We start from the raw sequence: 23,793 nt of genomic DNA, 5'->3' as shown, positions 1-23,793 counted from the left end.
TTATATCGGTGTCTTAAGCGGAGACGAAATTTGTGGGAGTCGGAAAATAATCGATCATTAAAGCAAAGCAAGTCCTGTAGCGAATGATAATTGTGGGTCACTCCGAACGTATGACGTGTGGCACAGACGTTGAGGATACATGAAGCTCACACACACACACACACACACATGGCGATGCCTGTGTGTGCGAGACGCACAGGGAGACCTCGGTATCGGTAATTTACGGCGATCAAGGACGAAAGACCACCACCTCATCTGATCACGCCAAGAAAAAGGCGTTCGTTCCCACTTTCAACTGTTTGGGTTTGAAACATGAGTGAGATGGATGCAACTATCCCCACTCCTTCCACCCCTCCCCATCATCTTCTCTCTATAAATACTTCTCACCCTCTCCCCATTCTTCACGCACACATCAAAACCCAATCCTTTTTCTCTCTCCCTCCATCCAAGCTTTCTTCTACTGTTTTCTCCTAAATACCGCCACCGCTGCCCTCCACCTTTCGACGGCCTAAAACGAAGCTCTTGCTTCAGCCCTGCCGCCACCATGCCAGAGGCACCAAAGCCCATACTCTCGCCGGCTTCCGTTCCAGATGAGCACCGCAAGGCCCTCGAATTCATCGAAGATGTGACCGCCAACGCGGACCAAGTACAGCGCCGCGTGCTTGCCGAGATCCTGGCGCAGAACGCCCCTGCCGAGTACTTGCACCGGCACGGCCTGCCCAGCCGCACCGCTCCCGATCCCGACGCCTTTAAGCGCCTCATCCCGGTCGTCACCTACGAAGACATCCGGCCCGATATCCTCCGCATCGCCCATGGAGACACCTCTCCCATCCTCTCCGGCCGCCCCATCTCCGAATTCCTCACGAGGTTCGCTGCTCGTTCTCATATGTATCCCTCGACAAATTATGCACGACTAAGTTTGCTACATGCCCTCTGCGTCTTTCCATCAGCTCGGGGACATCGGGTGGCGAGCGAAAACTCATGCCGATGATCGAGGACGAGCTGGACCGCCGCTCGGTGCTGTATAGCCTGCTAATGCCGGTGATGAGCCAATTCGTGCCGGGCCTCGACGAGGGCAAGGGAATGTACCTCCTGTTTGTGAAGTCCGAGGCGCGCACTCCTGGTGGCCTAATAGCCCGTCCTGTTCTCACCAGCTACTACAAGAGTCGCCACTTCCTCAGCCAGCCTTTTGACCCCTACAACGTTCTTACCAGCCCCAACGAAGCCATCCTCTGCCTGGACTCCTATCAAAGCATGTACGCTCAGCTACTCTGCGGCCTAATTCATCGGGCCGAGGTGGTCCGCGTCGGTGCCGTCTTCGCCTCGGGCTTTATCCGCGCCATCCGCTTCCTGGAGAAGTACTGGCCGCGACTGTGCCGCGACATCCGGTCCGGCGAGCTCGATGCCGAGATCACCGACCGGGCGGTGCGGGAGGCGGTGGTGCGCGTTCTGCGCCCGGATCCGGAACTCGCTCGCCTAATCGAGGCGGAATTCGGCAGGGGTTCATTGCAGGGCATCATACCCCGCCTGTGGCCCAACACAAAGTACGTCGACGTGATTGTCACCGGCGCCATGGCCCAGTACATCCCTACGCTTGACTTCTATAGCGGTGGCCTGCCATTGACCTGCACGATGTACGGGTCGTCGGAGTGCTACTTTGGCCTCAACCTCAATCCCATGTGCAAGCCAAGCGAAGTCTCCTACACATTTATCCCTACCTTTGCCTACTTCGAGTTCCTGCCCATTCACTGCAGCGGCAATGGCCGAACGGAGTTCGATCACCGGGAATTGGTGGACCTCGTGGACGTGAAGCTCGGCCAGGAGTACGAGCTCGTGGTCACAACCTACGCTGGCAAGTGATATGCACGCACATAAACATACATTCATATATCTTTATACTGTACACACAGCAGAAGTGGAGGTAATCAAAACGGGAGCTTCGTGTATGGCAGGGTTGTATCGATATAGAGTCGGTGACGTGTTGAGGGTGGCGGGATTCAAAAACAAGACACCGCAGTTCAACTTTATCCGGCGGAAAAGTGTGGTGTTGAGCATCGATTCTGACAAGACCGACGAGGTCGAGCTCCAAGCAGCGGTGAGCAACGCAGTCAACCATCTCAAGCCGTTCGGTGCGTCGCTGGTGGAGTACACGAGCTGCGCAGACACCGTCAGCATCCCAGGCCACTACGTGCTCTACTGGGAGTTGCGAGCTGGAGATACGACGGTGCCGGCGTCGGTGTTCGAGGACTGCTGCTTAGCAGTGGAGGAGTCACTGAACAGCGTGTACCGACAAGGACGGGTGTGCGACAAGTCGATCGGGCCGCTGGAGATCAGGGTGGTGGAGGAAGGGACGTTCGATAAGATGATGGACTACGCACTCAGCCAGGGGGCCTCCATCAACCAGTACAAGGCGCCACGGTGCGTGCGGCATGGGCCCGTCGTCGAGCTGCTCGACGGCCGGGTGCAGTCCACGTTCTTCAGCCCCAAGTGCCCCAAATGGGCGCCGGGCAACAAGCAATGGGACAAGGACGCCGGTGGCATCTGATGCGTCGTCATCTCGCTTTTATCGGAGAGCAAAAGTCGGAGACATGCATGTTAGCCTTTGATGAGAATGACCACCGCTTAATTTAGAGATCTACGCGTTCTACTTCTTCCCTTTTGATTCCTCCGCCATCATTTCCCATTCTGTTTCTTCTTCTGTGTTCGATGTCATGGATCAAGCTATCTCTGTGTTCATCCCAACTCTGGACAAACATCGCCTGTTAAGGAACGTCTTTTCTGTGGTTCGGTTCTGGTGCTATGATGTTCTCATCAGGTCTCAAACTTCCATTTCACGCCAGGAAAGCCGGCCATCAGGCCCTCATGGGATGTCATCGGAACAACGTTGTCAGTGGAGTTCCTGCTCCAAGCCTACTAATTTCTCGGCCGGCAAGAGAAAAAGTGAGGTTGCTCATGGCCTAAAATTATGCGTCAGACAAGAAAATGCACACATGGTTTTCGTGATCTCTAGTTGGTGGATGGATCACTTTCTTCACTTGTTTCATGTCCGCACTCTTCTTCCAGCTTGACATGAGTTCCGTGGTGGAACTGACGATGTGCCGGACTATGTCGAGTAGGAAATTAATTCTGGGCAGACGCATCTCATCCGGCGATAGCTTCCACCCAACTTTCTAACTCTTTGTCTTTGCCTGTCAAATGTTTCCAGACCTCACACATGCGCTACCGCTCTACTGCATCATCCGCTTCCCTGATGAATGCAGCAGCTCATTCAAGCGAATGCAACATAACCTGGAAAACAAGTCTCCTATAAATTCAACAAAGGAAGGCGCGATCTGTGAACGTCTTAGGCGTACCTAATCCGAATCCAACTTTATGAATGGACGGAAACAGATTCCTGACAGGAACTGCCCCAACTGGAGAGATGTCTGCAGTGAACGACATAGATGACAAAGCTGTGGGGGAGCATCAATTCCTCACATTCTCCTGCCAAGACGGTGGGTTTCAACCGAGTCCTGACACCCACCACCGGAAAGCTTATCCAGACCAACAAAACTAAAGATCATGTATGTACGTACGTATGTATGTATGCACATGTAGTATAGTGGCGTTGGCATTGGAAATATAACAACAGCGAACCCAAAACAAGCCCCTTGCATGTTCTTTGGGCCTCGCTCTCTCTTCCGCACAGGTATGCCCCCAGAAAGCAACCCACGGATCCTAAATGCCGATCGTCCATCTTTCGTTATTACGCCGATCTTCTTTGGATATTTTTCTTTGGGAAGTAATTAAAAAAGCAAATAATAATAAAGTAAACTATTGAGAAAGCAACCACGTCTTGTTTCTGCCAGTGACAAACATAAAGCAAAAGGAATAATATCCTTTGGAATAGCGACGGATAGCAGTGAGCCGATCGAGTCGAACCCACTTGTTTAAAGTCTTTTAGATGTCTTATAGATAGATAGGGGCTGCCTACTGCTGCTGCTGCTGCTGCTGCTGCTTTCTTTATTACTCCGACCGGATCTACGCTCGAAGACAAGGCTGGACCGTGCAGGAAGAGGAGATGGTAAAAGCTAGCGACACGGCGGGGACCCTCCATCCACACCCGAGGACTAGAGAAATGATAACAAGCTTCCGGCTTCTGTGGTGGCTTCGCCACCGGCGGGCCGGCCGACTTCCAACCGTTCACGTGGCGGCCAGCGCGGCGTTGTCGTGTTGACCGGCGCCACCTGCTGTGCTTTCTATGATCCACACGTGCGTCCCTGTGCTCATCCGGATGGCGGCCCCCAAGCGTGTGCGGCGGGGAAGGGATGCATGTCCGTTGCCGTGGGCCGAGGCTGTTGTTTAAACTCATGGCAGGCTGCCGTGTCGTGTTCGTACGATTACTGTGCTGCTGTGTGCAGGATCCATGATGACGACGGACTTCGATGTGGCGCTGTAGCGGCATTATGGGCTTTGAATGAAAGACGTTGACACGAACGGGTTCACGGGATTGGGTAGGACCCGTGCTGTCTTAGCCCAGGCCCCGCCGGACCCGTTTAAGGAATGAGGCGGCTCGAATCGGCCCAGGGCTTTCCCTCTCGTGACGTCACCTCTCCAACACGATGGCATCAGCATATTGGCTGTGGGGCCCACCGGCCCCGTGAGAGGCGGAGGAAGCGTTCCCTGTTTCGGTCCCGTGAGCGGTGCCTATGGGCCCACCAACACGACCAAAAGCGGGGGAGGGAAGCGGTGCCGTCCCGTCGTCCATTCACATGGTGGGTCCCGCACCGGCAATACGAGTGGGAAATTCTGGAGCCTGTCTCCGTGTCAGACAGGAAATCCGTCCCCCCATCCGCAGAGACGAGCTCGCTCCCCGCCCTCCGCACCCCCTGGCTCGGCCTCCGCCGATCCCCCACCGCCGCCTCCCCCTCCCCCTCCCCCTCCCCCTCCTCCCCCTTCGGGGGTCGATCCAAGGTACACCTCTCCACACCCTTCCATCTCAAAATCCCCATGAGTACCTCGGTTTCTTTCTTTCTTTCTTTCTCCCCTTTCTCCTGTTTCTTGCTGCTATGGTTTTTTTTCTCGTTGGAAATCCATTCGAAATTTTGGGTTGTCTTGGAGAAACCGATCTTTTGGTCGTTCTTGCTGTTGTCGATGCGAGTATATGTCCGAATACGTCTCAGTGCTCAGATCTGAGAATTTTCTCCTTGGGGTTTTGAGGGTTTTGTTCCCGAACGGTATGCTAGGGCTTGAGGAATCCGGAGATAAGCTTGTGGATACATGAAGATGAAGCTTGAGGTTTTTGATTCATCGACTGGGAAGGGGAATATAGAAGGAATTAAGTCAAAAAGAAAAAAAAGAACTATTAATGTTGCAGCGGATCAACTAAATTACGCAGCAAACTTGGGTAGCTAAGCTTGTTCGCATGTGGTGTCTATCCTAATAGAAGTCAATTGGCCATTCACTGTTTGAAGTATGTCCTCCAAGGTACTGGTCAAGTTTGATTGATGCGTTTTCATACGGCATAACTAATATCGCAAAAGGACATGTACTTTTTTTCATCTAGTATCCAAAAATAATTGCTTGATGTAGCTTAGTTCTCGTTGTGAACATTAGAAAATTAATATATCACATCACATCAATTTATCAGAAGAGAACATTAATAATCTTTTGTCACTCCTTTTATTTTTTGTTGGGCTATGTGGTACATGTATGGAGGTAATATTCCATCAAGAACAAGTTTAAAGAGTAAAGGATTGCTTCACTATGGTCTTTTTATGGTCACTACAACTATATTAGTTTATTGTTTAAACATGTTAGTTTTTTCTTTGTATTCTTTCTTCTTCTTACACTTTGTTGTTGTTGTTGTTGTTGTTGATTCTTTCTTCTTCTTCTTCTTCTTCTTCTTTTCCATAATATAGCACAAGTTACCTTTGAGTGTAGGGTCATGTCATCTTGGGTCTGGGTTGTTTTTATTATTCTTCTTTAATTTAATGCTATATGTAGTCAAATTATTATATGATGTTCTGGAATCCTAGTTTAATTAGGATCGATGTCTTTCACTAAAGGTTGCTTGTAATAGGGCTTGTAGTTGAAGATTGTTGAATGATGAATTTATCTATTGGCCAACAACAAGGTCCCTCTCTTTCTCTCTCTTGTTCCCCTTGTCTAATGTAATCTTCTTTTTCTTTTTGCTATTTATTCTTCAGTGATCCAACTAGATTTAGTTTGCCTTTTTATCTGTTGCTCTTTTAATATTTTGCAGTATAGGGACATCTTCTTGCTATCTTGTCCTATAATGACTCAAGTTATCTTCAGGCTGTCATTTCTCAAATGAAATTGGTAAATTAGTAGTTTCTATTAACCAGCCATCAAATTTCTCCGCCTTTGATCTGATTGGATCTAAAACCTTGATTCTTTTCTTGGATTTCCATCTACCCTTACTGAATCATTCCACCTATGAAATATTTGATGTCCTGTAACATTCTGGATTTGTTGAAACAGACAATTCAGATCATTCTTGGTCAGGATTGGCTGATCCAACAAACATCATCTCAAACTGGGATCAGTTGGATTTTTTGTATATGATGAGTTGATAGAGGCTTCACATCCAACTATATGAAGGCACGAGAGCCATTTTGAAGAGTAAATTCATCTTTTTTGACTCCGATAATTCTTGTTAATAAATTCCATTGTTTGATGGCTGATGAATAGATTAATACACAGGGGTATTTTAACTAGGGGCTACACCAATCAGACAAGGAGAGAAAAATGAAACAGAAAATATGAAAAGAGCAAAGAGATTAATTAAAACATGATATTACCCATCTTTTTCCATATTTAGCTCTTTGCAGCTGCAAGTAACGGCACACTTGATTCTTGAGCATGTTAGGTTCAAGGGAAACATTTCCTGATCTTTCTTCATAATGTACCCAAGAGATAAATAATCTGTGCATCATGTTATTCTTTAGCACCATAATATAAAAAGAGCCTTAAAGTAATGAGTAGATGCAAGTTACGATTGACAAGCTGAACTCCCTTTGAGGGTTGGATTTAGTTGGTTTTTCGTAGCACTATGAAAATGTCAATCTCTTTGAAGGATGCGTAATACCTTCGGTATGTTGTTAGAGAAAAGTAACCATAGTCATTTCAAATGTGGTCTAGATGGCTCAGGTTACTAAAATATTGTCTTTTGACATCTGTAGCTTGTTCGACTTCACATTATCATACATAAATTATTCTTAAAAATTCTTGATGATATTTACTGTGTAGTCAATAATGAGTGAGAACAAATGTGTGCAGAACTATTGGTCCGGTTGGAAGGATTCCTTGCAACAAAGTAAGACAGAGAAGATGTATGCATTTGGTGGTTGCAGTAGGAAGAGGAATAAGAAAACTTCTGTTGCCCCTGCTGTAGTTTTTACTCCTGTGCAACCTGTCACACATGTACCTGTACATGTTGGTGGCCATCCACCTACACTACAATCATTAGTTCAGATGTGGCCAAGCCCTCTTGTCATATTGTCTCCAACAGTACCATGGGCTGCACAACCATCTATTCCATCAACATCGGAACATTCATCTGTGCAAAATGATCCTGACAAGGTACTTGTTCTTCCTTTTTTTTTTTCTTATTTGACTATTTATGTTTCCCTACAGGACCATGGAAAGATGGTTTCACATATGCCAAATGATTCAGGTGCTTCTCTAAGTAAAATTTGAAATATATAAGGACAGTTGAGTGCACATCTGGTAACATGTTTGGGCAAATTCCTACCAATTTTGCAAGTCAAGGAGTTAAGGTACTGATGTTTGATCAGACTTGGGCATGGATTAGTGGATGAAGTCTTGACAATGACAGAAAAAGGAAGAAAAGCTGCTTAGATCAAGAGCTACCTCAGGATTCAAGGTTTTGGATAGTATTCTATTTGACAATTAAATCGAAGCTTATTTAAATATGTCTTATTGAAAATCCAGAACTTCAAAATCATGAAGCCATTTATCTTTGAACCTATAATAAGAGGAGGCAATTGGTACCTCTCATCAAATTGTTTTTTATTTGCATTTGTGTTGATTTTGAATTAAATAGACATAATCTCTAGTATGTTGGTGACCTTTAATATAAAGGAGGTACCAGACAAAAATGCAACCCAATACATAAGGCTTCTAGTGGTGCAGGTACCGAGCGGCATCAATGTATGTGATCTTACCCCCCACGAGCAGAGATGTTTGCATGATTTAAGGTCACCTAAGTAGCAAAGGAGCATCCCTACTGTGACTTTTTGCTCAACATTCTTAGATGGGTTCCATAATCTTGTGAGAGAATTTTTTAACTGTGCATGGCTATTTGTTGCAAGTAAAACGTAAATATTCCTGGCAATGCATCTTATGTCTGTTTAGTCAGAACATTTCTGTTACTGTACTTCTTGTTGTTACATCCAAATATTTCAGCTTGAATTTATGTGGATGGATAGGAAAGGATGGCGGACATGGCAAGTGCTGGCGTTACTACTATACTGGGGGATGCTAGTAATGCAAAATGGCTACCAAGGGTTGATATGTTGTTTGACAGTGAAACTGATGCATACGACTTCTATAATACATATGCTGAGAATGAAGGTTTCATTGTGCGAAGATCAAAGTCAACAGTATCAACAAAGAATATCATCACTAAGAGGACATTTGTGTGCTCGAGAGAAGGCTTTCGAGAGAAGAAAAAAGGAGAGAAAGAGGCCAAGTGTCCACGACCTGTAACAAGAATTGGTTGCCCAGCATGCATGACCATTAGGCTTACACCTAATGGCAAATATCGCGTGACAGAATTTGTACCAAACCACAACCATCAACTTGCAATGGTAGCTACCTATGATAAATTGAGGGCGAAGAAGCTGAGGCGCAATGCTCGAGTTGCAAGAGCAGATTTGGTGGATGATACAGTGAGGCTACCGGAGTTTGAAAGTGAAGATGAGGCCTATGAATTCTACAGTGCATATGCTGGAAGGATGGGATTCCGTGTTCGAAAAACAAGTGCAACAATTAGTGCCGAAAATGTAGTCACTAGAAGGATGTTTGTTTGCTCAAGAGAAGGATTCCGTGAGCAGAAAAAAGGAGAAAAGAGAGTAAAGAAACCACGAAAAGAATTTAGAACTGGTTGTCCTGCCTGTATGGTCATTAGAATATCATCAACTGGCAAATATCGCGTAACTGAATTTGTTACTTTTCATAACCATCAGCTAGAAGCTCCATCAGCCACTGAGATCTTGACGTCTGAGACTGCAGAAAATGGTGCAGATCATGTTTTGAACACAGTCAATGAATCTGCAGATGATGATGCCCAGAAGCACATCAATAGTCCACAATGTAGTACCTTGGTTCCTCCAGGTTATAAAAACTATCTAAGATCTAAGCGAATGAAGGCTATTCAAATGGGTGATGCTGGTGCTACATTGGAGTATCTGCAAAGGATGCAAGAAGATAGCTCATCATTCTACTATGCAATACAAGTTGATAAGGATGACAATTTAACCAATGTCTTTTGGGCAGATGCAAAGTCTGTAATGGACTTCTGTTACTTTGGTGATGTTGTATGCTTTGACACGACCTACAAGGTGCTTGATTATGATCGGCCGTTTGCATTATTTACCGGTATTAATCATCATAAACAGACCGTTATTTTTGGTGCTGCTTTGCTTTATGATGAAAGCGTGGAATCTTTGAAGTGGTTGTTGGAGAGTTTCAAGACAGCAATGAGTGGAAAACAGCCTAAGACAATCTTAACGGACCGTTGTGCTGTGTTAAGTGAGGCGATAGCTGCAGTTTTTCCAGCTACAAACCATCGCTACTGTGTTTGGCATATTTACCAAAATGCTATTGTACAACTAAGTCAAGTATTTCATGGATCGAGAACTTTAGGATATGACTTCAGGAGATGCCTCTTTGATTGTGAAGATGAGGAGGAGTTTTTGAAAGAATGGGAAGCAATGTGTGGTAAGTATGATCTTATAGACAATAAATGGATGGCTACTCTGTTTGAGGAAAGAGAGAAATGGGCGTTGGTATATGGACGAGAAACATTTTATGCGGATATGAAGAGTGCTCAACAGAAGGAGAGCATGAATACTGAGCTAAAGAAATATTTATGCAACAAAACTGAACTACTGGGCTTTTTTGAGCATTATGAAAGAATACTATCCGAGAAACGATGTGCTGAACTACAAGCTGATATTAATGCTAACCAGAGTAACCAAAAGCCACCACCTATGCGCATGCTGAGGCAAGCTGCAAATGTTTACACTCCAGCTGCATATAAAATGTTTGAAAGGGAATTTGAACTGTACATGGATTGTATTTTGTATGGTTGCAATGAAGTAGGGACAATATCTGAATACAAGGTTATGATCGAGGAGAAAGCTATGGATCATTTGGTGAAATCTGATTCTTTTGATGGTTCTGTGACTTGCAGTTGCAAGAAATTTGAGTTTCTTGGGATTCAATGCTGTCATGTATTAAAAGTGCTAGATACTCAAAATATCAAAGAACTTCCGCCGCAGTACATATTGAAGCGGTGGAGGAAGGATGCAAAGACCAGAGGTTTAAGTGAAGACTCTATATTCTCATTTGATTGCTTTCCTCAATCATCACTGGCAAAACGTTATAGCTCTCTATGCCGCATTTTCAGTATTGCAGCAGCACTTGCAGCTAAAACTATAGATTCATATGCATTCCTTGAAAGCCACTCAGAGGTGCTTAGCAATCAGTTAAACCAAGTTTTACAATCAAGATCCCTCGAGATGCCTGCTATGATTCCCGCCCCATGCGATCAACTACAAAATCCAGTTGAGAGCATGGTTGCTGAAAGTCTTCGGTAGGATAAAACCAATCAGGCAAATTTTGCGGATGGTGCATTTCATGGTATGGATAAGCAAGCACATTTTTTTTATCAGTATTTGGTTTCCTGCCTTTTGAGTTATCTAAACATTTAACTGCAATGCCAGCCCTTTGTTTAACTGTTTTGAATAGTTAGACAATAAATTAAAAATTAAGCAGGAACTTGAATCTATTCCATGTTATGGTCTTTACTGTTTGTATCAGCACCAAGGTGACTTCTTTTATTGTATAAATCATCTTGAGCTGCTGTTTATCGTAATAACTTTATCCACGTCTTGTGATTAGAAGAATATTTGTTTTCATTGAAATATATATATATTTTTTAAATGCAGATTGCTCGAATTGGTGGATTTACATTAACCATGTGTCAATGTCATTTCGGATACGGGTCACCAGAAGGATGGTGACCATGCAGTTGGATCTCGAAAGTTCATTGGAGCTCTGTGTAGGTTTTTTTTTTTTTTCACTAATGCAATTATGTTGAGTTATGTAGTGCAGGATATTGATTTAATTTGTCGTTTTATGGTCACTCTGTGTGTGGTCTTCTACTGAGACGTCATTCGGTGCAATTTTCATAAAGAAGGTAAATTTGGTTAACATAAGATTAGCATAATCATGAGAAGGCTAATTAGTGATATGGAGGTTTTCATACTCGATCAATTCTCTGTCAGAGCAGTAAGATTTAGGGTTCATGGGGTATCACAGTTTTCCGTTGCCTTCATTAAACGTGGTTTTAAATGCTTCTTGTTATTCAGTCTATGCAGTTTCATTTCTTTTCCTCGTTGCACTCAGTGCTGCTTATTATTGTTGATCGCAGTAACCTTGAGATTAACCGATTAGGGAACTCCGTGATATGTATGGCTTTTCCTTAACAATTGACTTACACGCTGTCTTTTAACATGATATTTACGTGCAGCTGAGGTGGCTGATGCGAAGCAAATGTAATCTGTGAATGGGTTGGTTTCCATGATGGCTCGAGATGGCAATGCATTTATTTAGTCCCAGGAAATGCTGTGATGTATGTGTTTGTCATCTTTTGATTTTGATGCCTTCTCTCTTTATGAAACAAGCATGAGTTGCTGCAAACCTTTGACCTATGGCCTGCATATATTCTACTGGGATGGCTTTTGCTGTAGCTATCAGAATTGATGTTTTTTGGATTTCTATTGTTCTGCAGTTAAGCAGTTTAAAGATTAGGGCAGAGAGTGCCGATGTTCTTTCAAGTGTAATTATTTTTAATTCTCTTTCTTATTAATATGGTTCATTTAAAATTTACTATAACATTGACGAAGGATAAGTGAAATTTAAATGATCTAACTAATGCTAAAATGACGTCGGGAAATTTATTAAATTACCTAATAATTATAAAAAATATGTAATGTATGAGTTATTAAGATTAAACATGACTTAAATGATGAATGATATAAAATCAGATTTATGATTAAGAGTTTTACTCATAAATAAAATATTAATCATAATGAGATATTTTATTTATTTTTTTGATAGATTTATTAAGAATCTTTTATGATATTAGTGACTCATTATAATTTTGGATTATAGATATAAAAATATTTTTTAAATAAAAATTTAGATAGAAAAAAATTTATATTGATTAATCTAAATGATTTATAGAGAAAAAAATTGACATAAGATATCATTGATGACCATAGACAAACTTCTAGATAATGATATATAAAATTTTATAATATCATTAATTTTTTATATTTTTAAAAAAATTTATACAGTAACCTTGTAGAGGTTTCTCTCATTTATAAGATATTTTATTGATTATCGTATTCAAAAATTATATACTTTCTATTTTACATATATGATATTTACTTGAAGTCGAAGTTATTTTCCTTGAATGCAAGAACAATGACATCTCCGAACTACTCTACCGTCAAAGAATTCAACGATGTCCGACACACATCGGAACAGTTTCGGTCGCATCGGAAACGCAAAAGAAAGAACACGTCGTCACAGAACGACAGTCATCAGCATTCCCACGGTGACTCCAATCGCAAGCTTTGGATGGCCAACTCCGTCGGCTGCAGATTGCGATGGAGGTGGCGAAACTGGAGCGAGAACCAGGTCTACAGCAGGTGGCTCCGACGATGATGAACCCGTGCTCGTGGCGCTGCCGAGCGGCGAACTCCCCGGTGAACGAGGTCCATGAGAAGCAGCAGGAGCTTCAGGGTTCGTTGGTGTCGGGACGGGCGGTGGCGTCGCCGCCGCCGCCGCCGCTGCGGAGACAACGTCGACTTCGAGCTTCATCCCTGCGGTGCAGTGCCCTGCGATCCCACAGATGAAGTGTCGCTTCCCGGGTGCCGATAACTTGATGACGGTGCTCCCGCCTGTGTAAGATTGGATCGGCCTGCTTGCGGTGCATGCATCGTATTCTGCTTTTGTTACCTCCACCACATCATGGGATGGAGCGTATGCGAAGCCTGCAAACAACATTTAACCGGAATGAGTGCTGCTACAGAGCTCCACGAGGTACCAACAAGGATAAACATTATATAGAAGAGATTCCTACGGCCAAACAGAAACTGAGTTGCGCTGATAACATCGCAAACTTACTCAGGCTGTCACCAGGCACAAACGTCTGAGCCGACGCCCACGTCTGCAGATCTGTGCTTAGATCCCACCCTCCCTCCGAGCCTCCAACAGTGTAAGTTGCAGCGGCCGCAACTTGAACCAGCACCGCCAAGGCCACGACGTTGATGAATCCTCCCCAAGTCGCCGCCATCTTTCAAGAGATGGTTTCTTTCCTTCGAAGTAGTCTTGCAGGCGGTGGGGTATAAGTAGGGAGGCGATGGGCTGCTAAGATAAATGCCGGATGACAGATACTTGGAAGTTGGTACAAGGCACGCAGCCATGGGAGTAGCTATGTAACAATCACTAGAAAGTCTTTGCATAGCTACTACGATCATGGGATTTTTCTTCTTGGAGTCGAGTTCATTTGGCATAAACTTGCAGAATTGTTTGGGTAGGCTGAAACAAGATCGAATCGTTGGATGCCATGTGAAGTAGATAAGAACGATTCTCCAACAGCTAGACCTGCATTAAACCCAAGTGGGTGCCTCATGTGATATAGTTCTGTGTTGCTGCTCTTTTGTACCAACCCAGCTTCTTAAATGGTATTAGCTGTTGGCGTGGAAGAACTGTAAGGCTTGGAAGGGGATTGGGTACGCAGCAATCGAGTACTGTTCTTCATCACAGTCTCTTCCTCGATCACGAGTACTCTTCTTCTTTTTCTTGATCACCTAATCCCATTCACCGACAGCTAGCAGCACTAAACACAAAAAAGTTCTTCGGACAGTCAATCACGAGTCAGCGTAAAAAATAATCACATAAAAATAATTGGGATGGTAGGAACAGATCAATATGAACATTAGGTGTTCAAAAACAATATTTCTCCTGTCATTGCCAGCAAGATGTGTTAGACTTTATGGTCTTAATTCATTGATTAAGATATATTGAGATTTTAATTGGACTCTGATTAATATTATCGATCAATAACTATTCTTGATCTCAATCCTAACATTAAATTTTATTTCTCACAAGATGATTTGAAGCCCATATACTTTCCACCGGTGTACTCTCTCCAAACATCAATCGCACCATAGCAAATTATGGTGGTCGTGCTTACGGCCATCACTGCGGTGACTGTGAACACAATAGGAGAAACTCTGCCCGACTTCAGTACGATTCCTTTCATGACCATCGATCCAATAGCCGAGGCTGCAAAGCACAGCACTGCATAGACCGAAGCTCGATCGACTTGTATCATTCCCAGGATTATGTACTTGACCGTGGTCATGGAAGCTGAGAACATCACCATGAAACTGCTTGTTGCTGCTGCAGTCTACAAATCAGGGGCAAGCAGAAGAGTTATCGGCGGACAAAGTCTACATTGCTGATGAACACAATCCATGAGTGTCCTCAAAATTCACCTGAGGAGGTATCCCGATCTGCAGAAGCACAGGGTTTAAGAGGAGTCCTCCACCAATCCCAAATAGGCCACTCAAAACCCCTGTCAAGAGTGCCGCCAGTGGAAATGCAAACACCGGCAACGCCTGGATCCTTATTTGCGCTTTGTCCTGCGTGAGTTTGCTGTGATCTCGTCAAATGATCTCCTGATGTGATCGATGGCTATCGAAGCAAAAGAATAAGAAAGCACGTTGACTGACCTGGGTGTCTACTTGCCGATGATGAGAATCCTTCTTCTCGTACAGCACGTATGCCGTGAAAGCAATAGCCAAAGGGACCTGAGACAATGTGATGAACCAATATGCAACTCCGCATGGTTTCAAGTTGATTGCACCCTGAAGAGCACTTGCAGTTCAGAAAGCAGCAATCAAACACCATTTCAGAGCTTATTTTCTCTATCAATGAAATGCCGATGTTGAGTTAAACAGCAGAACGATTAGCCAACAAAACGGAGCAGACCGCGCTTCATGCTGTCGATGTTTGACTGACTACGCCCCGTCGACGTGAGATTAGCTTTTACTTGTCGTGAAAGAGAGGGAAGAACTCACTCGGACCACAGGAGAGTGATCCAACTAGTGGCCAGTTCAGACAAAATGTTGGGAGTGTCAAGCAAGACATACGACATGCAAAGATGGAATACAGCCGGAGAATCTCACCTTCCCATGTTTGTCTCCTGCGAGGACATGCAGAAGGAAGAAACAGACCCATATCATCACCAAGACCACCACGTCCTTCCAAGGGAACCTTATCCTGCCACTCTGTGCACCACCGAGAAGAGCCTCTTCCGCGCCATTCACACTCCTCTCCCGTCCGTGTCCATCGGTCGTTTCCGTCTCCTCGGTCTCAGCGTGCCAGCATCGAACCCCAGCCTTGCATGTCCTGAAAGTAGAGCACGCAAGGAAGACGGCAAACAGGACGGTGATGAGCCACTCCGGGAACATGATGTTACAGATGACCCCCAGGCTGACCCCTAGCAGCATGCTTGGCTGCGAGAGCAGAGCGATCTCATAATTGATCGGTGGGTCGGTTGCTTCAGTGCCGACGCTGGTGAAGAAGAGGTTGCACAGAACGTTGGCTATCGAACCCCCCGTGACCATGAAGGCTGAGTACGTGGTGGCTGCCTTCAGGTCTAATCCAGCCACCAGGTTGAGGATGGGGAGGAACAAGGAGCCACCGCCGACCCCTCCTGCGCTTGAAACCGAGGCGGCAATGAAGCAGAGAAGACATGACACGAGAGTCCGGTAGCCCGGGGTTGTTGCCTCCCCTTGCATGGATTCCTTTTGGTGCTGCCTCCAGCTAGCTAATTGCTTCAGGAGGAGCTCTACGCCGTGATGCTGCGACGTGGAATTGGTGCCTCCTGCAAATGTCACGAGGATGATGGCCATTGGAAGAGGCAGCACCGACCGGAGAAGAAACATGGAGCACCACGTCTTCATGGCCTCAGAAGATTTTTATCATCATCCTGCCGTTGGCTCTGACTCGGGACTGAGGTGTGGCCTTTCTTTTCAGACATGCATCATCTCGTGAACTGTTTAGCTCCTCTTATCCGGCATTTAAGTCGTTCGTCAAAATGTCAGAACTAATAAATAATAGACCTCTCTCTTTACAGGAGCTTTCGGGCCCACCGTCCTGGAGGCTTCCGTTAACGGGTGGGAATCACATGTCACCACGAGACGGCGTCGACCTTCGTCATAAGAGAAAGCCAACACATAAAAGTGGAAATTTAGGGATGAGTCGCATCCGAGTGGACCCACCCGACCTTTTACCTGTTTCTGGTGAAGTAATCATATCCAAGTTGACGCAGATCGTGTGGCTCGGCGTAGCCACTTGATGCGGGTGGAATGCCTTCTTATCGGTGGTCGGATGCCACTGCTGACTCTTTTCCGAACATGAGAGATGATTAGTGGTAAGAGATGATGAGCTACGTGGGCGGATAAGGTCATCCTTTCGTGCTGTGTTACGCCGCGCCAAGAACACAGTGTGCTTTGGCTCTCTCTCTCACTCTCTATTTCCGCCGATCCAAACATGATTTTATTATAGTATTCCGTTTCCATTAATCGATGGGTTATATATTATATCAAATAATTTTGTTTGTTTAGTACATCTAAGACTCATGTCACGGGAAACGAGCGGATTCACTTGGTGACCATATTAATTTAATCAAATGATGTTTTATGATTGAATTCGACTATATTGTTATCGAAAATATTTTATGCATAAATTTCATGATGTATCCTTCGTTATTAGATTCAACGAGGTACTTGATGATCAAATTCAATGATGTTTCATAGCTATATTTATGACTTCTATATGTTAACATAAATTATAATTATAGTGTTATAACTATAATATTTATAAATTTGACACACATTTTCACCAAAGATTTCATATAAATGTCTCATAAATTAACTTGACACTTTAATTTTGACTATTAACTAAGTCCATTGTAAAATAAACCTAAGTTCAACCTCCGAAGATATATATATATATATATATTATTGAGTTCTTTGAATTCTTATTAATTTAAATATAAGATAAGTTTTATCAGATATGCCCCAACATAGTTTTTCTATGATTACTAGTCGAATCTCCTATTTTCCTAACATGGAACTCAGGATAAACTTGAAATAAATAAATTCTTAAAAAATCATTTTTACATCTTTTCGAGTATAATTTAATTTTTAAAAGATGATATTACTTCTAGTTTCTACCTTGTTTGTCTCTGTCTTTACCCCATCAACCCTCGCCATCGTTAGTTATCTCCATACCAATCAACATTGCCCTTGCACTCATTTGTTGGTTACATCCTTATCCTTACCTTCATCAATTATTATTAAAATATTATTAAAGCCTCGTCTTCATCCCGTCATCCCTAACATCAATCTTCTTAGAGGGGAAAGAGATGGTCCGATAGCATTAGGTATTATTTTGTACCTCCTTCTCAAACTATTATTCATACATTGAGTGTTTTTTTTTGACGAGGGGCGAGGGCCTCGAAATTCAGAATATTGAAAATGTCTATCTCGAAATTCGTATAGTGAGAGACGCTCAAGATAGAGGTACGGATTAAAATGATAATAACAATACAAATTGTGATAAAAATAAAGAACAAAGGTCTCATGAGACTCTAACCGTGTCTTAATAGATTGACGGAAGTATAATAATAAATAATGGACGAGATAAGAGTATGATGATACAAATAGGTAGGTGATGGACAGAGATGACAGGAGAAAGATTAAAGATAATTTTATTTATTTTTTAAATATTTTTTTTATAAGGAAAAAAAATAAATAGTAGTGTTTTTTTTTAAAAGGAATTTGCCGTCGAGTCTTTATTATCCACTCCAGTGAAATGTCAACGTATTAATTCACATGATGCTGACCACGGGCATTGCCTTTTTGGTCGTGGAGCCTAACCTACAGGCTTATCCGTTTCAGGCTCCAAGGAGCGGTGTATGGCGATTGCTTCTCTGCTACCGTAATTAATGGCCTCCAATCTCCTCAAGCTTCTTCCTTCCCAGACCTGCCTCGGAGTCTCACCTCCGCTCCATCATCATCCTAATGTCCACCTCCAACACGCGTCCCCCCCCTTCCCCAAAAGACTGCACCTCTCTGCCTCACTCGTCAGCTCTTCACTAGGACGCATCACCGCTTCCTCCACTCGGGACCTCTCCTCCCCTACTCCCTACAAACCGCCCTCCTCTAGAGAAGAAGCCATCTCCCAGGCCAAGCTCTGCCTCTCCACCACCCTGCAGAAACCCCTCAACAACTCGCCTCCCCTCCCCACCAGGAAGCTCAAGAAGCTGAGACATCCCCGGTACCGCGTCGAGATACCGGTCGTCGACGACTCACCGGGCTCCCTCACCCAGCTCGCCCTCGACGTCTTCTCTGACCTGTCCATCCGGAAAAAGGGCGGGAAACCGAGGCTGTTGATCTTGTGGCCTTCTCCCGCGGTGGCAGATTCGGCGCGGCAGGCGTTCGACTCGGTCGACTCGATCGTCAACTCGGACTGTGCCTCGGTGACGTCCGAGTCGCTGAGTTCCACGGACTTGGCAGTCTTTTTGGCACCCGAGGTGTCCCAGTTGGAGGAAATGAAAGCGGTCACCGACTGCCTTTACCCCAAGCCGGTGGTCCTCTTCAACCCCCAGTGGGGGTTCGAGGAGGAGAAGGACTTGGGCAGGGCCGCCGAGAGCTTTGTGAGCTCCTTCGAGGTGGTCTACTCCTTCATGGGGTTGGAGGTCCGAGGCGTCCTCAGCAAGAGGAGCGGTGTGGTGTTGAAATGCGTGAGGGATGGAGTGGTGAGTGGGGAAGGGTGGGTGGTCATGGTGGAGGAAGAAGGTAACAAGGAGGAGCTGAAGATGGTCACCACGTTCAAGAGGAGGCCGTCCATCGCGGAGGTCGAGAACGTCTTGTACAATCTGATGGCCGCGAATTCGCCGGTCACCAAGTCCGTGAAGTTTATCAGTGATCTGGTCTCCAATGTGACTGGAAGGAAGGCGAACAAGTAAGTGTTGCTTCGTCTCAAGTCCGTGAAAGTTGAGTGTACTCCTCCTGCAATATTTGGCCCGTAAGTTGTTTGATTATTTGCCTCAACAACAGGGACATCTGCATATTTTTGAGTTTCTGTAAGTTTACCGCTCTCATTCAGCACTCCTATAAAACTTGTGTCCGATTTGAGATTCTTGTTCATGAAAATTCTGATGTATTACATAATTATTTCTAGAAAAATGAATGTTATGAATGTACTACGAAATAATTGAATATGGTGTTACATTAGTTCTTAGATGTTCTTCCTCTGTATCGATAGATGTCCATTTCCGTAGGCTTTTAGCCTTTGTATCAATGGAATTCATAATACTTGTGCTACTGGTTTGGACAGTGAGATACGATTGGATAATATTCGGATAGTTTTCACTTCTTTTTTCTCTCTCCTAAGAAAATAAGAATAATTTGAGAAATTTTTTTTGTATCGGGATGTCACAGACTTAATTGGTTTTGTCTAAATCGTACGGCACCTTTGTATGTCCGTCTGTAAAGATCAACCTTTTCGAAACCTCATATGGTCTCTTAGGATCCATAAAAGAGAAAATTGGTTAGAGAAAGCACGATACATATATAATCATTTCAGGAAAAACTTCATAATCAATACAAATAACCAATACAAATTACAAAAACACTTCATAAGCTCTGAACGATCGCACAACAAAGGATCCAAAATGGGGTTTACTACATATCGAAATCTTTCACAAGTGTTCATATCAAAATCTTTTAAACCCAAATAAATTGGGATTGTTAAGTCTTCAACCGTCCCTCTACATGTTGTGTAAAGTATTAACAAACCAAAAGACACTGATAACATTATATTAAACATCATATTTATAATTTTATCCAAGATAAAATTTATTTTTGATACATATAATTATAATTGGTATCGTAAGAATGTGGCATTTCATTCCATTTGGTAAATTGTTGTTGTACACGAACTCATAAAAATTGCATCATTTATTTATGATCCAAAATGCAACAACAAATCAACAAAATCTTTCCTAGACAAAGGTAAAAAGGAACCAAGACAATTATAGCTCTTGAGCTTCTGACATCAGATCAACCCATGAAAGCATAAGAGCACATCAACCATCACGGTCGATTCTTTGCAGTGATCATTTCCCCATGTCCATCCTGTTAAGCTCTTATGTTACAAGCTCTGATGAACTTGTCTGAGAAATCCAGGTACTTGGTCCATAGAGGCCTTATCTCCGGAAACGCTATGTCCAACCATGGCTTAGCCCTGCCATTGAAATGGATCACCGCTGCTTTCTCTGCATCTGCTACGGTAGTGTTTTCTTGGTAGCCAAGACCCAGCATGTGCCAGTATGGATCAATGACGTGAACGTGACCATGGAAGGCTATTAATCCTGGAGGCAGTGTGCCCAGTTGCCATAGACTCAAGTCTGATTCTAAGTTCTAAGAACAGTGAATGGCAAAGAAAAAAGGACAATCAAAGCTGTGAGCAGGACAGAAGTTGAAGGAGTAACATTTATAAAAGCTTCAGATGTACCTTTTGTAGCCAGTGATAGTAAGTAACACTGATGTTGGTCTTCCTCCACGCATCGAGATCAAAAACATTCATGCCATACGCCCAAGCACACTCACGAGGGTCGAAGTTCTCAGATATAAATGGGTGGGAGAAGTTCAAATAGTTCTTGAGTCTCTTTGACATCACAAACTTATCCGCGCCTCTGCATGTCTCGACTGCACCATTTACGTTCCCTTGCAGATCGATGTCCCACAGAGGTGAAAGATCAGCTTGGACGACGACGTCGTCGTCGAGAAATACAATCTTGCTAAGGCTAGGAAACAACTGCAGCGCAAGGAACTAAAGACCTCTTAGACATGTATGTCAAAGTGTTCTGACGTGATGAATCGGATAGATATGCTGACCTCGGGCAAATGGATCCTGATATGGTTCATGACAGAGTGATACTTGGGGCTCAAAGCCTGCAGCTTGGCCGCCACGACGATTGGTTTCTCGCTAACATTTGCGACGATCGCCGACGACCCTCCCCGGAACTGCGACCGCGCAGCCCGGTCCCTCTCCATGGCCTCCATCACCGGGACCCTGCCTCTGGTGAACCAGTCGAAGTGGTGCAGCGCCTTAACCTCGACGACCGCCGGGGCCAGCGGGTGCAGCGAAAACCAGGCCTGCATGGGCGCGTACGTCTTGCGGTCCGTGATCACGTGCAGCACCACCGCGGCCGGCCGGAAGGCGTTGGCCACGAGGGAGGCGGCCACCACCGCGGCGGCCAGCACGTTGTCCGAGGCGAGCACGAAGTGGTACAGCCCGGGGTCCACCAGGGCCGGGACCCGCTCCGGAGCCGGCAGCTGGAGGCGGGCCCCTGCGTTGGTGGAGTGCTCCTGCGCCAGCCGCAGCGCCAGGCAGTGCAGCGGCTTGGGGATGCTGCTGGATGCCACGTGGCGGTACAGGTACTCTTGTATCTTCGCCACCCTCGTCTTCTGCTCCATCAGCGAGACCTGAAAGTCAACAGTCAACGCTCCCAGTTTCCCGTCCTCAACAACCAGTGCTTTGCTCGTACTCACCATCGCCTTGAGCCGCAGGGCAAATGTTTTGGCATCCGATCTGTTACTCTTCATTTCTGCGACGAACGCCTCTAGTGTCTGAGGGACATCCGCCCGAGGCATCGCCTCCTGGATCTCGGCTTCTTCTAACACTTGATATATCTCCTCCGGAACCCTCTGCAAGAGAACATAGTTGGAATCATCTTATTCTACTTTTATGATTATGAGTATGAGTATGATATTTCCCCTCTGCTTCAGATGCTTGAAGATGAGACCAAGTGCAGAGCGATTGAAACGTACCACCGAGTCCAGCCTCCTCCACATCCTTGGATCTAATCTCTTACCTATGCACCCTGAGATATGGCCAACAAGCAGAGTACATTGAGAAGGTATTCTAATTAGGATAACATGACCGAAGTAAAAGGTAAAACATGTTGTATCAACAGATAGAATTGGGCAAGTAATCAAGCAAACTCATCCATTTTAGGACATCTACCACTGCAGATTGCAATAGCTTCCGAGGAGAGTGAAGTGGAATTTTCAGCTGTCACAATCTCCTCACCCCACCATGCCCAACAAGAGAAATGATGATAGACACTTCTTTTTCTTCGAGCGTCAACTTTTAAGAATTAGAACTTTTTCTTTTTCTTTGTTTTTGGTTGAAGGTCTTTTAGATTGGATGTCACCAGATTCAGCTTGTGACAGGCCAGCAACCTGCTACAGTAAATCATGTTCTTCGATCAGTCGGTAGTGTGTATCACCAGTCCCTATCTGCAGCCTGCCAACTATTCTGAGAGTTGCTTTTGCTTAGGAGTTGGACATGAAGATGTTATATCTTTTGCTGCCTGAACTTAGCATACCCTTCTATCTCTTCGGAAATATATGTTGAATATTATAACTTCAAACATACTCATCGTGTTCTTAGTAACAACTTGTTAGTGTATCCAAGCCTCTTTCCTCATTCAACTAAATCTAACTTGATTAATGTGTAGCCGATGCATGCCCAATGTCATGGGTTCAGCTATGATATGCTTGATCGATCAAATCGAAGTACTTTGGATTTTGGTTTTGTATCGAGTCTGATGAACTAAAAGTCAGAGAGAATGCATAAACGGTCGCTCGTATAGCATGATGATGGCAGGATCGGAAAGAGAAGTTCGATCCTCTCGATCTCATTCTGAAACTTGATGATATATGCAAGGCGAAGAAGAAAAAGAAAAAAGGTGGAGGGGTAAGAATGGCGATACCTAAAGAAGAGCATCGCGTCTCTCCCTCGATCGTATCCATTGCCGTCAACACAAATATGAATCTGAGCAAGAATGTCAGGAAGAGAAGGGAGTAGATGACCATCTTACAAGAAAGCCTTCTCGACGTAACCTTCACTTTGATGAATTCCCTCACCCCCTTCCCCGGGAACACCGTGACCTGCCTCATGCTCGGCGATATGTAGAGTTGCATGGTGACTTCAAAGACCTCACGACAAAACGAAATCTACTAGCGATAGCCAAATAATGCTCCGTTTGTTCCTTTCGGGAGAACCAGGAGTTGTATCGACACGGGAAGGCCACGAGGTGGAAGAGAGAGGAGAGGTTCTTGGTGACTAATAGGCGACCAGTTCTGGTTGTCGAGGTTGCTATCCACCACCAACCATTGCTTAGCATTTGGACTAATGTTTCCTCCTTTGAAGGGTGCAAACGAAGAACGGGCGGAGAGAAGTCGTTCGAGAAAGGGACGGTGGCTCAGTAGCCTCAAAGACCAGTTTGGTGGGGGCAATTTCATATTTGAAACTGGGTATTTTTCTGATGAACCAAACACTCATTTGTTCTCACTCCTTTCCCTCGGATCTCATGTCTTGGTT

At 44.6% G+C, this 23,793-nt stretch overlaps 6 protein-coding genes across 9 annotated transcripts; 3 read left to right on the top strand and 3 right to left on the bottom strand.

Moving 5' to 3' along the window:
* The first annotated feature begins 408 nt into the window (after positions 1-408).
* On the top strand, positions 409-2,636 carry LOC135614145 (probable indole-3-acetic acid-amido synthetase GH3.1). The gene is made up of 3 exons (XM_065111184.1): positions 409-867; positions 951-1,852; positions 1,953-2,636. Exons 1-3 carry the CDS (start codon positions 545-547, stop codon positions 2,543-2,545), a joined length of 1,818 nt encoding a protein of 605 aa, XP_064967256.1. The 5' UTR covers positions 409-544; the 3' UTR covers positions 2,546-2,636.
* A 1,906-nt stretch (positions 2,637-4,542) lies between these two features.
* On the top strand, positions 4,543-12,089 carry LOC135613374 (protein FAR1-RELATED SEQUENCE 5-like). The gene is made up of 5 exons (XM_065110398.1): positions 4,543-4,953; positions 7,282-7,584; positions 8,454-10,890; positions 11,199-11,311; positions 11,783-12,089. The coding sequence occupies exons 1-3, from the start codon at positions 4,543-4,545 to the stop codon at positions 10,845-10,847; spliced, it is 3,108 nt and encodes a 1,035-aa protein (XP_064966470.1). The 3' UTR covers positions 10,848-10,890; positions 11,199-11,311; positions 11,783-12,089.
* A 611-nt stretch (positions 12,090-12,700) lies between these two features.
* On the bottom strand, positions 12,701-13,615 carry LOC135614144 (mavicyanin-like). The gene is made up of 2 exons (XM_065111183.1): positions 13,447-13,615; positions 12,701-13,313 (listed from the first exon to the last, which is right to left on the bottom strand). The coding sequence occupies exons 1-2, from the start codon at positions 13,613-13,615 to the stop codon at positions 12,844-12,846; spliced, it is 639 nt and encodes a 212-aa protein (XP_064967255.1). The 3' UTR covers positions 12,701-12,843.
* A 405-nt stretch (positions 13,616-14,020) lies between these two features.
* Positions 14,021-16,400, bottom strand: LOC135614143 (sulfite exporter TauE/SafE family protein 5-like). 4 transcript variants are annotated; one of them, XM_065111181.1, is made up of 5 exons: positions 15,516-16,400; positions 15,060-15,194; positions 14,823-14,982; positions 14,519-14,734; positions 14,021-14,161 (listed from the first exon to the last, which is right to left on the bottom strand). In XM_065111181.1, exons 1-5 carry the CDS (start codon positions 16,293-16,295, stop codon positions 14,133-14,135), a joined length of 1,320 nt encoding a protein of 439 aa, XP_064967253.1. In that variant the 5' UTR covers positions 16,296-16,400; the 3' UTR covers positions 14,021-14,132. The 4 variants fall into 4 exon arrangements, with proteins under 4 accessions (XP_064967253.1, XP_064967254.1, XP_064967251.1 ...); XM_065111182.1 differs by having other exon boundaries at positions 14,823-14,969; positions 15,516-16,399; XM_065111179.1 differs by lacking the exon at positions 14,021-14,161 and having other exon boundaries at positions 14,286-14,734; positions 14,823-14,969.
* Positions 16,401-18,253: 1,853 nt separating this feature from the next.
* LOC103986579 (uncharacterized) lies at positions 18,254-19,643 on the top strand. The gene has a single exon (XM_009404598.3). The coding sequence runs from the start codon at positions 18,344-18,346 to the stop codon at positions 19,364-19,366; it is 1,023 nt and encodes a 340-aa protein (XP_009402873.2). The 5' UTR covers positions 18,254-18,343; the 3' UTR covers positions 19,367-19,643.
* Positions 19,644-20,283: 640 nt separating this feature from the next.
* Positions 20,284-23,536, bottom strand: LOC135613391 (probable galacturonosyltransferase 12). Its single transcript, XM_065110418.1, has 6 exons — positions 23,183-23,536; positions 22,236-22,288; positions 21,957-22,112; positions 21,300-21,890; positions 20,917-21,219; positions 20,284-20,822 (listed from the first exon to the last, which is right to left on the bottom strand). Exons 1-6 carry the CDS (start codon positions 23,391-23,393, stop codon positions 20,541-20,543), a joined length of 1,596 nt encoding a protein of 531 aa, XP_064966490.1. The 5' UTR covers positions 23,394-23,536; the 3' UTR covers positions 20,284-20,540.
* Positions 23,537-23,793: the final 257 nt, after the last annotated feature.

The sequence above is a fragment of the Musa acuminata genome, chromosome BXJ2-6, assembly GCF_036884655.1.
Source record: "Musa acuminata AAA Group cultivar baxijiao chromosome BXJ2-6, Cavendish_Baxijiao_AAA, whole genome shotgun sequence".
Lineage (NCBI taxonomy): Eukaryota > Viridiplantae > Streptophyta > Magnoliopsida > Zingiberales > Musaceae > Musa > Musa acuminata.
This window is presented reverse-complemented; position numbering and strand designations above follow the sequence as displayed.